We start from the raw sequence: 17,467 nt of genomic DNA, 5'->3' as shown, positions 1-17,467 counted from the left end.
TCAAGGAAAACCTGATGTTTAAATATAACTGTGATTTTATATGAGTGTAATCTTTGTAATAAGAGTGTGTTGACATTTTTTTTATTGCACTTTTATTGAGTAGATAGCAGATATATGATTGTACTGAATTAATGGAATTATGATTTCCTTGGTCTGAAAAAAAAAACCTACTTAAACAAAAAACACTCAATGCAAAATTGTTGATTTTTTTTTTATTCTTTCTGATTGTGAGTATATAAATGCAAGTCAAATGTATATATCAGACACAGTGCAAATCAGAACCCAGACAACTAAAATCTAACGTTGAGTATGAATGTAAATTATTCACGTCGCCCCATAATATTTTTTACTTTAACTCTTCAAAAACAAATTCCCCAAAACTTAGATATTTTAATAAAAAGGTTTAAGTTCCAAATTGATTACTCCATCTAAAGAAGGTGCTTAGCCAATAGAAAAAAAAAGGCATACAATTTGAAGATAAGACACATTAGAAAACCCATAATAAAATATGCACACAAATATTGTCAAAACCTTGCACCTGATAAATCAAAAATTTGCTAACAGTCTTTAAAATACAAGTATTTTTTGCTTTTTTTGTATGATGTTTGTCCAGTTTTAAAGTTGACAACTTTGACTAGCAGTTGGATGAATGTAAATCTTTTTTTCCCCACATGTCATTCACTGGGACATGTTTACCTGCTGTAGTTTGGTCCCATAGAGAGACTGGGTCGTTCATATAAGTCATTAAATTATGATCTTTGTTTCAATAGGCAGACACACAAGGGTCTCAAAGAGTTTCATTTAAGCCCACAAAATGTCAATATGTACATCTATATATTTTTTTAACAGCAACAATGTCCTTTCTTAAGGCAAAAACAGAGAACATAACTAGCTATAGTTCTATACTGGCATTCTACACTTTAGGCACTATGGCACATCTTAAGTCGGGTTCACACTGTACGATTTTGGCCACGATTTGGCAGTCTGAGACAAATTTTGTGAATTCTAAACAATTCTTCAGCTCTTAGGTCAAAATCTGAAGTCTTAAATTGTTATTTTGACATGTTCTCCAACAAATTAGAAATTCTGGCAGTGTCAAAAGTGTTGAAGCACAGTCATGTAGTATGACTTCCCCTTCGACAACCATCAAATCAAAAACCAATAGGAGCACCAAACCTGATGAGGCAATTAATGAGACAACGACCACCACTTGCTCCACACACATCGTCTTTGTTTTTTTCTCAGTTTTCTTTTCAAAAGAAGCCATGATCAAAATTAACGCTAGAAATAGTTTTTGTTTGCTAGCCCCCCATTTCTGTCCCGCATGGAAATGTAGCTCACGTCACTGAACGTGTCACGGATTGACGAGGTAAAACTCCGGATGAGTCTTCTTGTGTGCGTCCATTTTTAACGCATCTTGACTGCCGTACAGTCTGACATTTATGACAACTGAAATCCCACAGTTTGACATGGCTTACAGCAAGGAACATATTCAAACAGTCTGAAAGGCACCAGTCATAAAGGACTATTATAAATCTTACAGTGTGCACCCGGCTTTAGGCACATACCGAACTAGTGGTCGACTAAAACAGTTTTTTTTTGATTGCCGATATAAACATCTAGAAAGTAGTGTCCGATGACTGATATATATGGTCATCAGACGATATAATGAATTGTACTGTATTTGTAACATTAAATCATAATTCACACACACACACAAAAAATGAAATTTCTTACTGTCCATAGACAAAGCTGTCAGTAGAATTTTGAAAAACATCCGTTAATTAAGTTCATATGGTTATAATAGCCTCAAAATGGCCAAGTATCTAGCCTATATATTGGTCTATCACTACTTCAAAACTTGCATACTATATTCTGTGTATTTTATGTTTGCATGTTTCAAAAGTCTTGTGCAATAAAAGAGAGGATTCGCAATAAAAGAGAGGATTCGCAGTAGAGTAAATCTCTGATTCTTCCAGAGATTTAGGGATAGAAAATAAATGTGAAGTTGGAGCAGGTGCTTTTAACAGTGTCTGTCATGATTAGATGAACATGCTGCAATAAAAATTTCATTTAAACTCCATAATATGTGTTTTTCTATGAAGGTGTGCTAATTTGCATGTACAAAAAAACAACATAATCACCACCAAGTTGACACAACCATCAAGAAAATAGGAAATAAAAAAGCAATACAATAAAAAAGCCTCTTTCCTATCAAAAAGATTTGGATGCATAAGGATGCAGATATTATATCCGTTCTTGACAGTGTGAAGGTCGGCAAGTCTTATCCCAGGGTTTAAAGCATGATCTCCTTGTTCTCAAAGGTCCTGTCAGAAAGTCTTCACTGCTCCATTATCACTGGTCCTGTTCTACATCATCTCCTTGCTGTTCGCCCTCATCATCAGTGGCATGGAATTTATCATGGGCCCATTTAGGGCTCGTATTATTGGTGGTGTTGGTATTTGTGGCCCTTCGGAGGATGAAACGTCCCTTTGTGCGAACAATGTTACCGCGGCCACACCCCCGTGTGTTCATCAGCTTTCTCTCACCTTCACCGTCTCTTTCACTGTGCTGCAAAGACAGAGTATATGGACTTCAATTTTATAACATATATAGTTGCATACCTTGTTGGAGACTTAGTATATAATGAAAACATATATCTAATCTGCCTACAACCTAACTGATTAATATAAATAAAAGTTTTGGAAAGATTACTCAGTCTAAGCATAATCACCCGTGTTATGTTTGATTGTACATTGTCATAATATTAAATGTACAGACTGAATGTATCAGATAGGATGCATGGAGCATAACCTATGTTTGTTGTTCTTGATTTGCATATTATATACAAAGATCACAACATACTAGAAAGTATTTCTTGTTCTTGGGAGTGTATTCTTGATCCCAGTCTTCATTCTTTGCTGACATGTTCATCTGTGAATCACCGTTGCTGTTTCCATGGAAATTTCCTCGGTTCCAACTTCTACCACGTATGCTAAGCTGCTAAAAAATAGCAAACGGTAACCGTAACTATTAAAGCAATAAGCAAATATCTTAGTTCTTCAATACCACTCAACTTACAAAGCCTCCTCGTCCCCTTCCTCTCTCCGCAGGCTCTCCATACTCTCGAAACCCCATCTGGACTCTGGATAAGCCTTCTGGCTTCATCTCAGCCTCTTCTTCATGGCAAACAGAGGAAGATGAGGAAGTTGACTGAGAACGCTCCCGTTTCTTCTTGCTTTTCCTTAGGAATGATAAAACATTTGATTCAGACATTGTTGATCAATGTAAAGAGGTCTCAAAATTCGACTATATATAACACTTGTTGTCCATCATGTTTCTTGAACATGTTCAGCATGACTTTATCAGGTAATTTGCTTGTCCGCTAACCAAAAACTCATCTTTACTTGTACCTGAAGTCAAAGGAAATCAGGCCATTTTCAAGCTCTTGACAGAATTTATTCAGCATATTCAAATGATCCGACTGACCATGAAGACATAAAGGTGCGTTCACACTGACAGTGATGATGTAACAGCTGAAGGTGACCAAGTTGCTGTTCTATTGGGCACAAGCAGGCGTTCCTACAGTACACAAGTAGGCGTTTCAGTACACAACTGCTCTGCTCTTTTAGATGCAATTCAGTTGCTCAACATTCACTCCGCCCAATGCTTTCTGTCACTCATGTCACCTCACATTACCAACTCTTCATTGAAAATGATTGAGTTCTTGTTGCTGCAGTCTGCTGACAGTGTGAATGCATCTTCAGGCCTTTTTAAAAAATGATTTTGAAGGCCTACTAAGAGGCTCAAGATTTTGGACCTCTTGATGGTTTCATTTTGTTTAATCTTTAAATGACTCAACCAGATTCTTTGAATGTCAAGTCAAGTAAATTTGATCTGATTTTGCAAATTGTTTAATGATTGACAAAACTTAAAATTTATCACCAAGGCCATTTTTCACTTGAGGGGTACAAACAAAAATATAATTGTTAGCTTATTAGTTATGTAAAATCATAACTGAACCTCTCTATTCGTGATCACTCTGACATGTCTATGGAGCATCTCTTCCCATGCAGCTTACTTCGTTTTTTTGTGGTTCTTTGAGGTTTTCTCTGTGGATGTTTCCTTTCTTGATTCGGGAGGTTCCCCCGATACTCTTCCTCCGTACTCTTCTTCTCTGTGCTCTCTCTCTCCACTCGAGTATTTCTTTCTGCGCTCAATATCCAGTCGAAGGTCCATTGAATCACCTTTGGATTTTTTACCGTCGACCTGCCGTGAGGAGAAAGAGAGATGTTGTGGCCAGATGAGGGTTAGCGGCGTGATCTATTAGCTTCATGCAGCATTGTATGGGGCGGGACCAAAACGAAAAACACGGCAACAGCTGACTTGAAACAATCATGCAAATGGATGAGAGGAGGAGGCCTTCTCTAATATCATTTTCAACAGGCTTATTAAGCAGTATTTCTCAGAAATGGCAACAGGCTGCATAATAACGTTTTGGTTTCCTCTCACTTGCTCAAAAAAGTACAACAAAATAGTATAAAAGGAAACATTATAGGACCACAGCAGAAATACTTTCATTGGTGCTCATGAAAGTATGTTGTTTTTACTTGGCCTAAACACCTCACTTGTTCTTTGCAGGCTTTGAAGAGAAATACTTACTATGACTTTTGTTTAGAGTCCTTTGAATGGATTTGACATGGGAACAACTGGTCACTTCCATTTCTGACCTCAGATTTCTTGCCTCAACTGCCTTAGGAAGGCTTGTAAAAGGTTACCATCAAACGTTGAGGGGGCATTTACAACACAACAACCTGAATGCACCTCTTTTTGCATCTCACTTTTTGGACTTTATGCCTCTCTCATCAGAAACAAGAGTTTAGGGAGAGAAGGAAGCCTAAGAATGCTCTGGCCGCATCACTCGCGCAGCATTCTTTTCCAAAACACGTCATATTTCAAAATTTTTGGTCACCTTGAAGCTGTTTTCCATGGTGCTTTTCATCTCATCAAACAGAAGAGAGTGCCTCTTAAAAGCACTGGGAGAAACATCAATTCTCCTGGTAAAAAAAAAAAAAGAGGTAAAGAGAAGAAGATTTTAATATATGTTGATCCTTCTTAGAGTCTTAGAAATCGCCAAAACAAATAAATTGCTCATATGTGCACGAGAAACCAGCGTGGGAAGTTGTCCCTAAATGTTTATACCTGTGTATCTCTGGACTCTTTCTCTGCTTAATGAATTCTTTCTCAGCAGCTCTTCTCTGGTACATGGCAAAGCGGTCATTTAGGGTCAATCCAGATGAAGGAAAATATTGAGCTGTGGGCAGAATTTTATTTGTAATTTTTTTATTAAAAAATAAAATAATTAAGCATTTAAGCAAGTGAAATAAGTAATAAAATCTTGATAATATACAACACAAATATTGCACATTTTAATGTGCAAGTTTTTGAAAATGATACTGTTATCATCGTCATGTAAACTACAAAAATGTGAATTTGTAAAATGGTGGCGTCATGCGCATACGCGTTTAGTCTACAGGGATGCGCGATTACTTGATAACTATAACAACAATGGCGGACAACAGGACTGTGTTTGTGCTGCTCAAGATACTGAGTTTATTAACGTTTCTCTAGCAAAGTGTAGATTTAGTGTTTTTTACAAAGTGACATCGCCAGCTAGTGTCCTGGCAGCAGAATACAGCGTTTTTAGTTGTTTTTGCGGATCTGTGTGAAAGGGGGTCCTTTTGACAACGCTGTTGTCTGTGCGCAAAACTTTTCAAAAGCACAAAGCAAAAACATTTCTGTTTTTAGCACATCGTTGTCATGTAAACGTACACTAATATATAAATTATTTTAACACATTTGTCCCCTTATGAATGGCTAGATTAAATAAATAAATATTAACGAATAAAATTCAAAGATATAATTTTTAGACAAAAAAAAAAAAAAGTCTGCAGAAATTAAATTATTGTCCTATCATTTTTGTAATTTTAAAGAGGGGTGATGGAACAATACAAATATTAAGGCTGGTGTAACGACCCTCACACAACCTTAGCTGTACAAGACAGAGAGGTTTCAGTCACCTTTAATGTGATGGACAATTGAAACTATGTGTTGGGCAAACAGCTCAGATGGGCTTCTGGGTGACTGCTGAGCCTGAAGATGCTGAAGGACAGATTGAAACTCCCAATCCTTTTTATCAAGATGCACAAAATCCAGAAGATTCCTTCTTTCATTGGTCAAATGGAGACAAAAGACAAAATGAAATATATATTTAATATGTGATAGCCAGAAACAGTCATATGCACAACAATGCAATGTTTTGTGAAGATGCAAGTTCATGAAAATCATTTACCTTGCGAGGTCATCACTGAGGGAATCCATCCTTACACCGAATTCACTTCCTCTTTTCATGGAAGCTCTTGGTGGGGATTCCTCGTTCATAACCACAAACATCTCTTGCTCACGGCTTTCAGAACTTCTCCTGGGCAGCAGTGTGGGTTTAGATAAGGAACTTAGTGTGGTTTTTTCCTTTCGTTTCACATTTGAGAGCTTTTCAGGGGAGGGATCCTTAAGCATGCCACTCAGCTGATCTCTCTTAGAGAGAGCAGCTAGGATATTCGCTGCTCTTTCATGTTTATGACAGAGCAGGAGAGCTTCCAGCTCATCATCCCATGCCATGTCCTGCATCCTCCTGATTCGCTTCTCGAACATTTCTTGAGCGGACAGCGTGACTTTGCTTTTGCTTTTGGAAGGATTGTTTTCCATATCCCTCACCCTATCAGAGCTCTCCCTTTCTTCTTCATCATCCTCACCATCCTCGCACTGAAATGTTGGCCCGTTTCGTGGACCCATTTTAGGGGTGCTTATGGATAACTTGTTACTATCACCACTCTTTGCAGATTTGCATTTCTCCTTCTCTCCTGCGTTGTCATGATCTACAGTGTGAGACAACTCAATGCCCTTTTCAATGACTCCTCCATTTTCTTTATCACATACTAATTCTCCGTTACTTTTCCTTTTGTGTGTGTTGTTCTCCCATGCAGAGGCCTGTTTTTTAACGTTTTGCTCCTCCAGGAATCTGATCAATGAGAGAAAGAGATTTGCAGTTCATTATTATTTACAATAATGCGCTCAGATGCATCTGTTGTCATTTTGACGTGACCAAGGACTGCTGCTTCATGTCAAACTGACAGAGTAATGCATAAACTGTAATGGATTTGGTTCATTTTACCGTGCACAATGAATGGCTTCCACTCTGAAACAGGTAAACAATTGTGTGTGCAGCTGGGAATATTTCACTTCTTCCATTTGCAAAGTGCAAATATAAACCTTTTAGAAATTTTTAGCACATCTAAATTACAGACTGTGAGCTGACAATTGTAAACAAGGCATATCTAGCTCTTCATGTGTTGGCTCTTTCTTCCAACAGCTCTTTTGAGGCATTTGAAGGGCAGACTGCAAACCAAATGTGCAATCTTACTTTTTGTCTGGCACGCACACAGGAGTTATTGTGTTACTTCCACTCTTATACTGACTAAAATAAAGGTAAAAAAAGAAAAAGAAAATAGAAAGCAATATTCAAATGCATATAGTCCATCAAAATGATAAACATCTGTCATCAATATAGCTTGAAAGGCTTGAGAACAATACCCAGCACTATAGGACAAACAAGTGAAATAATATACACTACTGGTCAAAAGTTTGGAATAATTAAGAATTATTAATGTTTTTGAAAGAAGGCTGCATTTATTTGATCAAAAATACAATAAAAAAGTAATACTGTGAAATATAAGAAGAATTTAAAAGAACTATTTTCTTATTATATATATTAAAATGTAATTTATTCCTGTGATGGCAAAGCTTAATTATCAACAGCCATTATTTCAGTCTTCAGTGTCACATGATCCTTCAGAAATCATTTTAATATGCTGATTTGGTGCTCAATTTTATCAATTATTAATAATGTTTCTCATTATTATCAATGTTAAAAACTGTTTTTGCTACTTAATATTTTTGTGGAAACTGTGATATATGTTTTCTTTGATGAATTGAAATTTCAAAGGAACAGCATTTATTTGAAATATAAATCTTTCATAATAAGACATTATGAATGTATTTACTGTCAGTTTTGCTGAATAAAAGTATTCATTTCTTTTCTTTTTTCTTTTTTTTAATCTTTCTTACACAAAATGTTTGAATGGTATGTATCACAGTTTCCATAAAGCAACGTTTTCACCATTGATAATTAAATAAATATTATTGAGCACAAAATCAGCGTACTATTATGATTTTGATGTGACACTGAAGACTTCAACTTTGCCATAACAAGAATAAATTACATTTTAAAGTATATTCAAATAGAAAACATTTAAATTGTAATAATATTTCACAATATTACAGTTTTACTGTATTTTTGATCAAATAAATGAAGCTTTGATGAGCATAAGAGACTCCTTTCAAAAACATTGAAGTGCTGTTAAATCGATTAATTGCATCTAACATAAAAGTTTGTGTTTACATAATATATATATATATATATATATATATATATATATATATATATATATATATATATATATATATATATATATATATACACTGTGTACATATTATATGTATCTATTTACACACAGACACACACATATATAATATATATAAATATAATAATATACACACAACAAGCTTTTATGTTAGATGCGATTAATCGATTTGACAGCACTTTTGACAAGTAGTGTAAAAATGGATAAATGAACAACATAATTCTTTTTCATTAAAAGACTTACTTCAAAAATGCAGCGGAGATAGAAATTGTATCCTCTGTTTGTTGGTCAATATTTGTAAAGAGCCCAAAACCATTGAAAACTGGGCTAAGGCCTTTCTTTATGGGGCTGTTGTTTGAAGGTGCAGTTGTAACATTCTGCCAGGTGGTGGCACCTTTATTTGGAGCATTTGAACTCTTTTGAGCAGGACTTGTCTCGTTGGTTGCAGAGTCTATCAGTTCATCATTAGTGACAGAGGAGCAAACCTTCGGACTTGTCCTTTTAGGACTAGTGTCATGGTTCGTCAAAACCTGAGAGTTCTCCAAAGTCCTGTCTCCATCAGCATTCCCTTCGGCCAAAGAAGAACCTCCCACCTGCTCTGCCAGAACCCCATCTCCCCCTCCTTGAGTTTCTTCAGGCACTAAGACGTCCTCTCTTACATCTTTGCAACTGCGTTTGGCAGACCCAGAGGTGGAGGAGGAAGAATGGTGCGACTGTGGCGATCTCCCTGAGGATGACCTGTCAGAGCGGCGGGAATGGCTGCGGGACTGCGGGCTGCTCAGCTGCTTCTTGGGAGAGCGTGAACGGCCCCTCTTGGGGCTGTTGGAGTGGTACTGCTTCTGTTGCTGCTGAGGATACTGCCGAAAATGTTGCCAGTTTTTGTGACGGTAGTTATTATTATATCCACCCCTTCCACCACGCTGAAAGCGTCCACGGAAAAAGCCCTGACCTCTGCCCCGGAAGTAATATGGCCTCCGGAAGCCTCTGTGGTTGCCTCGAAACTCCCGTTGGTTCTGGTACTCCCGTGTGTGGTTCCGTTCACGGTTGTGGGGCGGGGAATGGGATCTTGACCGAGAGCGAGACCTAGAGCTTGAAGACAACAAGAGGAAGGATTGAGCCAACAAAACTCCTTGGGATATAGAAAATGACACAAAGAGACATCACATATGCAATTATTAGCCCTGATTTTAGTGATTCAGGTAGTCAGGTGTGATTTTTTTTATTTCTTATGCATATGTTGTGATTATTTTATGATTATTTTAAATCCTTTTCTATGTAAAGCACTTTGAATTACCATTGTGTATGAAATGTGCTATATAATAAACTTGCCTTGCCTAGCCTATTATCCAAGGAACAATGATCTGCAATCATTTTAATGGCTGGTCTAAAGTCCCATAAAATCAAGATATTATTATTATTATTATTATTAGTATTACTGTTGTTATTATTATTATTATTATTATTATTACTGCTGCTGCTTCTATTGCCACTATTATTATTACTATTATTATTATTATAATTATTACAACTATTATTATTTCTAGGATTGTTTCAAATTGTCTATTTATCACTTAGTGAGTTTATATCTATATCCTTTTCTTTTTTCTCTCAACACCTTAACCAGTAATATGTAATCAATAATAACGTTCACTATTATATCACACTGAAATAACCTGTTTAAAATTGTTTAAACTTATTACCGTACCTGTACACGTTGCTATATCTATACATCTATATGTTTTGCTGGTTTTTCCCCTGTTTTTCTTTTTCTTTATTCCCTTTATCCTTTATATGTATTTTTGTGTATATGTATGTCAGTGGTCAAATAATAATAATAATTATATATATATATAGAGAGGACTGTAGTTTCGTCTGCTCACCAAGGCTACATTTATTTAATTAAAAATACAGTAAAAAACAGTAATATTGTGAAATATTATTACAATTTAAAATAACTGTGTACTATTTAAATATATTTGACAAAGTAATTTATTCCTGTGATGCAAAGCTGAATTTTCAGCATTGTTACTCCAGTCTTCAGTGTCACGTGATCCTTCAGAAATCATTCTAATATGCTGATTTGCTGCTCAATAAACATTTATGATTATTTTCAATGTTGAAAACAGTTGTGTACTTTTTTTTTTTCAGGATTCCTTGATGAATAGAAAGTTGAAAAGAACAGCATTTATCTGAAATACAAAGCTTCTGTAGCATTATACACTACCGTTCAAAAGTTTGGGGTCAGTAAGAATTTTTATTTTTATTTTTTTGAAAAGAAATTAAAGAAATGAATACTTTTATTCAGCAAGGATGCATTAAATCAATCAAAAGTGGCAGTAAAGACATTTATAATGTTACAAAAGAATAGATTTCAGATAAACACTGTTCTTTTGAACTTTCTATTCATCAAATAATCCTGAAAAAAAATATTGTACACAAATATTTTGTACAATTGTACACATTAAATGTTTCTTGAGCAGCAAATCAGCATATTAGAATGATTTCTGAAGGATCATTTGACACTGAAGACTGGAGTAATGATGCTGAAAATTCAGCTTTGCCATCACAGGAATAAATTACTTTGTCAAATATATTCAAATAGAAAACAGTTATTTTAAATTGTAATAATATTTCACAATATTACTGTTTTTTACTGTATTTTTAATTAAATAAATGTAGCCTTGGTGAGCAGACGAAACTTCTTTTAAAAACATTAAAAATCTTAGTGGTTCCAAACTTTTGGACTGTACTGTATATATATATATATATTATAAAATGTAGATTTTTTCCATACAAGTAGAGGTCATGGTGATCATGGGCTTTAAAACTCCAAAGATGGCAAAAAGCACATAAAAGCTAAACATAGTCCATACAATAACTTCTGTAGTCTTATACCTCTGCGTGAGGAACAACAGACCAAAGATGATTCACTAGTAATCTTCACCTCGGCTGCGGATCTCAAATCAAATGTCATTCAAATGTAATTTGGTTATGATGTCAAGAGATTTGGTTATGAGACACATGATAATGAATAAAATTTGATGTTATTAATGTCCAAGCTGTCATAATTCAGATAACGCAAAATAATAACTTCAAAGGGTCTCTTCCTCACACAAAAGACAAAGCTAAAATGACAATCAACAGAGCAATAAAATTAAAACTGTATCAACTATTTAAGATCAATAATTTGTGTAACGGTATGTCCAAGAATACTGAAGAAAGCTCTTGGTGCAAGGTCAACTTTAGCCACACGGTGGCCCTGTTTTTCTATTTATGAGCACATCTAAGTAGTTCTAGTTTCTTTGTAAGCCAGTCCCTTTTAACGTCTTAACATATCACTAACACTGATAATCAATTAAACAACTTGCACATGCAAGCGCTTCATACAGTGCATTTCTCTCTGTTCTAAGGAATTTTGAATATAATGTGAATTTTTTTGAAGATGAATTTTATGCACATGCCAACTGTATTAGACAATAAAATCATAGAAATCATGCAATTATGTCTAGCATAGCATTAAAACCTGGCATTCTAGTACAGTGGAATTTTTCATCATTTGAAAAGTGAAACAAAGCCTGGCAAATGATTATCCAACTAAAGCACCCCGCAGCCAATTTACAATCCAACAAACAATTCCAAACATTATGACAGTAACACCAATCTACTTTTATCTACAGTTTCGGCTGGTTTTCTACTCACCTGGTGCGTTTTTTCATTGGAATACAGAGTAAGAAGGTAGTGCACAGAGCAACATGATACTCTCACAGTGAGCAAGAGGGACTTTGCATCTCCTCAAGTGAGCGCGGATGGAAAGAGTCAGTCACATGGGTCATATGGGAAAGATTTCTACTCTGTTTCTACGAAGCAAAGAGGAGGTTCTCAGCCTGCCAGTTACAACACATTAGCTCTGCACAGACAGTAGACTCTAACTGAAGGTATCAATTACAAAAGCTCCCTCATTTGAAAAGCTATTTATCCACTAGTTTAACTGAAGTTTAAATGAAAATTCTGTAATTATTTAGTCACTCTCGTGCTGTTTCAAGCCCATATTATTTTCTTTCTTCTGGGAAACACAAAAGCAGACGTTTGAATTGTACTACTTGCACTTTTCTCTGTTATTATGGAGGCATTTAATCTTCAAAAAGGGAACAAAAGCAGCATAAATGTGGTCCATATGAATCGTTTGCACTGAGCGTCAAATCTTCTGAAGTCATACGATAGCTTTGTGTGAGAAATGAACCAAATTTAAGCCATTATTATTATCTTGATATCCTATAGCTCTCCTTGATGTTCGTAAGACTAGAAGAGATATCTTATTTGTGACAGTGTCTGAAAATTTTGAGTCAGATCTTTTGATTGAGTATGTGGAAACAGTTCTCAAAACTGGTCTGAATGATTCATTTATGAATCAGACTGATCCAGTTCTCATGTCAACTCACTGACTCAATGATCCGGTCAGAACAGGCAACATCTCATAAAATTCTCACTGAAATTTTGCTCTGTTTGTCACACAAAGCTATTATATGACTTAAAAAATATAGTACAAAATTCATATCGATTACTTTTATTGTGATTTTTAAATGTAAATGATGTAATGTAAATGATGACAATTTTCTTTCTTTTCTTTTCTTTTCTTTTTTTATTAATTGAATATCATACCCTGACTCTCATGACCAGATGCCCTTGAGTTTTATTCTTTGACTTCATTCAGAACCATGCAGCTATGTTTCGTTCGCATGACATGCATGCGTCAAACTTTTTCCAGTTGCGGCATCTCTGCTCTGAAACTGTGGTCAGCAATGAGAGGCCAGGCTCACAAGATTTCCCTTGCAAATAAGGGACATCAGATTTTGCCCTTCATGGATTCCATTTGCATGAAAAAAATCAACATTGTACTTCTCTCCGACTCGGTTCAAAGTACACTGTCAACCACACAGGAAAAAGGATCCATTATGTATCTTCAAAAATATTAAAACAAAAAAACCAGAGTACCACAAGTATGTATCCGTTTTTGTCTAAAACAGTGCAGAAGTTTTTTGGCAGGGACCTTTTACATTTGGCTACCTAAGGGCCTCTACTGTGCTGTAAGCACAAAACCAGCAGTCCTAACAGAATGTGCAGGGAAGTACAATTTTAGCATGAGAAATAAGAAAGTGTGGTGAGCCTTTCCAAAGCCACAGCCCTTCCCAAATATCAGACTTTATGCAATGCTGACGAATGCATGGAGAGTAAAATCACAGTGACTGAGCAGCAGCTTTCAACAAGAGAGGAAGCCAGAGTAAAGGCGTTATACAATACAGGGTACTTTTATTTATGTACAGAGGTGTACCTTACATAACTTTGGCCTGGCAGCTGCGGCTAGAAGGCTGACATTGGCACTGAAATATTGATTTTAATTTAAAATGAGTCATGGATGGGAAACCGAGCATGAGTCACATGGTGAGTGTTTACAATGAAGTTCCATTGTGTGTTTACGTACAAAGTGAGAAGTTAACAGTTTTCCAACCAACTCAGTCCTTAAGCACATCTGTCAAGACACAGATTTGTGCATTGTAGTATGGTCAAAATGAGTAGTTAAAGATCATTGTTCATCAGGCACAAGACTGAAAGCAGAAGCAGATGGAATCTGAACTTTTTTCCCCACATATTCTGGGTTAATTTATGTAGACTTGTCCATCTGGGCCTGATTGTAAGACTGAAAAAGAGCCTAAATGAATCGGCATGAATGACTCAATAGCCAGTAAAATGGAAATGATTACAGCTGATTAGTTTTTAAGTGATCATTTCATTCGTTTTCCTAAGTTAAATGACAAAATGTCGCTTCTTTCTTATTCATTCTGTCATGTATTTAAATACACAACACGTCAATGATAGTGATGACTGAAACTGGAAAGTACAGAATCGGACTCAAAACTGAAACTAAAAATCGAAACTAACTCCCCTTCATCCCACATCTGCACACACCAGCTTTGTAATGTGCAGTAAAGTATCATTTTTTAATTTTCAGTATATTTTGCATGCCATAATGATGAACAAAGCCAGTAGACGCTATTTAATTATCATAATGGACACTTACTTATATCTGCGCTTTCTTGACCTAGATCTGGAGCTGGAGCGGGAGCGGGAATAGGAATGGGATCTTGATCTGGAGGCCGATCGAGAACGAGACCTGGACTCGGATTTCTGTGTCTTAGACATTGTCGTTTGTGGTCTCTCTCATGTGTGCCTGTAACAAAACGAAAAGCATTCAGACCAGCAAATTACTAAAAAGAAGTTAATAATCATTAGTAATAAAAACTACTTACATAAAAGGCATTTTTATTTTTTAAATCAATTATTCTTTCAGCAAAAAAGCTAGGAAAAATAGTGTTTATATAGTGTTACAAGGGCTGAACTTTAAAAATTGTATGTAAATCACCACTCATCCATCTACACTGAGAGGTTTCTCTCCGGGATATTAAGAAGGCTTGGCTGGGCAGTATTAAAGTTTCCATCTCTAAATCACAGTTTGTCAGGCTAAAGCACTAAAAGTTTGTTTAAAGGAACAGCAGGAATTAATTGAGGAATAAGGAGCAAACATCTGTCTTAAAGTTTGTGTGAAAGACAATCATCAGTCCTCAAGTCATTATTGTTAACAATAATTTACGGTCAGTTTGGTTATTTTGCAATAATACTGGCTAACTATCCTGCTTGTTGCACAGCTACTCATCAAATAAATAAATACTTGGACATTACTAATTTGAATCAATCATCTTACCTATATATTATCTTAAATTATCCGCCCAGAAAAAAATAGTCATTACAACATGCAAAACAATCAGTCTAGAAAAAAGATGAACAACAACTATATCTGAATATAATATATCGCAACTTCCCTTTCAAGTCGACTTTAAGTACACACTCTTGTACCTTTGTCTTTTTTCTGGTTTTCAAATAAAGGTTGGTTGGAATCATGGCTTATAACTCTTAAACAAAGACTTTTTAAAAATCCCTATGGGAAAAATGGAAATAGGAAAAACAATTCTGAAACCAAGGCCTCTGAAAGAGTGGATGGTCGGGAACTGTTTCACAGAGTGCTGAATGTCGCAATTGACCAATAAGTATTAAGTATTTTAGAGTGCTAAAACAGTTTATGTCATTTCTGTACCAAAGGGAATCATGAAAACAATGACTGGGGCAATCGACTAACATAAAGCTTACTTATGGGATAGGAGAAAGTATTTCAATTATGAACACTGAAAAAATATACACACTTCAACTTTAATTAACTTGACATTCTTCAAGTCAAAGAGATTTAAATACACACCATATGCTACTGATGTGGACAAGTGTGAGGAAACGCTACAGGTTTGCCAGAACAGATGTAAAGTGACGCCACATTAGCATGAAGGCGAGAGTGATTTACTGGCTCTTTAATGTTATCCCCAATGTATTTAAAGAGGTGTTGAAAGGTGATTCTGTCTATTGTCTGTCATCTTTACCCTCCACAAATGCCCTCAACTGGTTAGCTGGACACACACTTTGGTTTTTACCATAGGGAACACTGGTGATCAAAGAGAGACAACACTGTGGCTCAAAATAGACTTGCACCAGAGATAAAGAGAGAGCTTTTGAGTATACTGAGATGGCTACAAATATCCATATTATAAGCTGGACCTTGACTCCATGTCATCATACCTGTTATGTCCTTAATCATGGACGCACAAATGCACATTATGACAGATCTGTGTTGGAACAACAACAATAAAAGAAGGAACTGTATGAATGTTAAAAGGTAGCACTATTAATTAAAGCTACTAAACATAGATTCAAATCCAGGTCTAAATTTATTTGCCAACTTTGCACTCATAACTAAGTATGACACTATAAACTATTCGTTTACTCTGTCATGTGGCACAGAAAGCGGCCAGTGACTCATTGCAAACAAATAGTTGTCAGTTAACTGATCCATTAGGACTGCTGACATAAGGATTTCAAACAGATGAATAAAAAAGGTCAGTTCACATCAAGGAGGATAACTATAATGATAATAACTACTATATTAGCATCCACAGCAATGGACGATAACATTCTCTAATGAGCTTACATCATCTGCCTCTTTAAAGCCAGCTGGACTTTGATTGGCTGTCAAAGTTTTTATTGTTAATCAGCTGGAAAAAATTAACTATGAAAGTGATTCTAACAACATTGTTTTCTTTGTGTTGTTACTATTAAAGTTGTGGTGTGGATTGCACAATTCTCTTCGAGTTGGAGTGATTTTTAAATCTTTATGGTTATAGTTATTGTAGTATTCGTTCTTGGTGTGAATGGCCCTTTTTGCTTTGCATGACATCTTAGACTTTCCCTTGGCTCTGCTAGCAAATAAACAAGCCTCAAGATTTACTGTTTTTTTTTGGGGGGTTTTTTACAGTAATCCTATGTATGACAAGAAATTCAGCCCGGCACTCCCAAAAGTTATCTGTGAGCTTTTCTTTTTTGAGGCTCATCAGAAGCTTTGCACACAGGAAATTGCAGACTGAATGCTTAAGCTACAATTCATTGTGGTATCTTTGTGTATAGCAAGCTAGTCTGAGTAGATCTGTGCTGTTGTTTTAGTAAACACAGACCAAAATTAACCTAAAGCCTCTTTTTTTTATTCCTTTGACTGCTTGTTGGTTTTGGCAAACAGTCCATAATTTCCTGCAGCTTCCAGACATCCAGACATTTGGCTTACTGTGCAAAGTTTCTAAACTCTTTTACTTCTACTGTATATTGAAGAACTATGGGAACATACTCCAAAGTTTAACCATTAAATGAATGACACAAGTGTTCATATAGCTACACTACTGGTCAAAACTTTGGAACAATTAATGTTTTTGAAAGATGTCTCTTATGCTCAACAAGGCTGCATTTATTTGATCAAAAACACAGTAAAAACAGTAATGTTG

General features: G+C 35.7%; 1 protein-coding gene across 7 annotated transcripts in view; it reads right to left on the bottom strand.

Moving 5' to 3' along the window:
• Window positions 1-197: 197 nt before the first annotated feature.
• thrap3a (thyroid hormone receptor associated protein 3a) overlaps window positions 198-17,467 on the bottom strand; it is a 49,360-nt gene continuing 32,090 nt past the window's right edge. For 3 of the 7 annotated variants that reach the window (XM_048154041.1, XM_048154040.1, XM_048154039.1), the window contains 11 exons: window positions 14,617-14,766; window positions 8,784-9,629; window positions 7,481-7,534; window positions 6,353-7,078; window positions 6,081-6,226; window positions 5,203-5,314; window positions 4,973-5,057; window positions 4,082-4,269; window positions 3,082-3,244; window positions 2,866-3,003; window positions 198-2,571 (listed from right to left, as the gene is read on the bottom strand). In XM_048154041.1, the coding sequence (XP_048009998.1) occupies window positions 2,356-2,571; window positions 2,866-3,003; window positions 3,082-3,244; window positions 4,082-4,269; window positions 4,973-5,057; window positions 5,203-5,314; window positions 6,081-6,226; window positions 6,353-7,078; window positions 7,481-7,534; window positions 8,784-9,629; window positions 14,617-14,738 (2,796 nt within the window). In that variant the 5' untranslated portion in view covers window positions 14,739-14,766 and the 3' untranslated portion in view covers window positions 198-2,355. Of the gene's footprint in view, window positions 2,572-2,865; window positions 3,004-3,081; window positions 3,245-4,081; window positions 4,270-4,972; window positions 5,058-5,202; window positions 5,315-6,080; window positions 6,227-6,352; window positions 7,079-7,480; window positions 7,535-8,783; window positions 9,630-12,239; window positions 12,708-14,616; window positions 14,767-17,467 lie in introns of those variants that run through there. The other 4 variants (XM_048154042.1, XM_048154043.1, XM_048154045.1 and 1 more) reach the window with 4 other exon arrangements.

The sequence above is a fragment of the Megalobrama amblycephala genome, linkage group LG13 (assembly GCF_018812025.1).
Source record: "Megalobrama amblycephala isolate DHTTF-2021 linkage group LG13, ASM1881202v1, whole genome shotgun sequence".
NCBI lineage: Eukaryota > Metazoa > Chordata > Actinopteri > Cypriniformes > Xenocyprididae > Megalobrama > Megalobrama amblycephala.
Note: the sequence above shows the minus strand (reverse complement) of the source record. Positions and strands in the feature narration are given on the sequence as shown.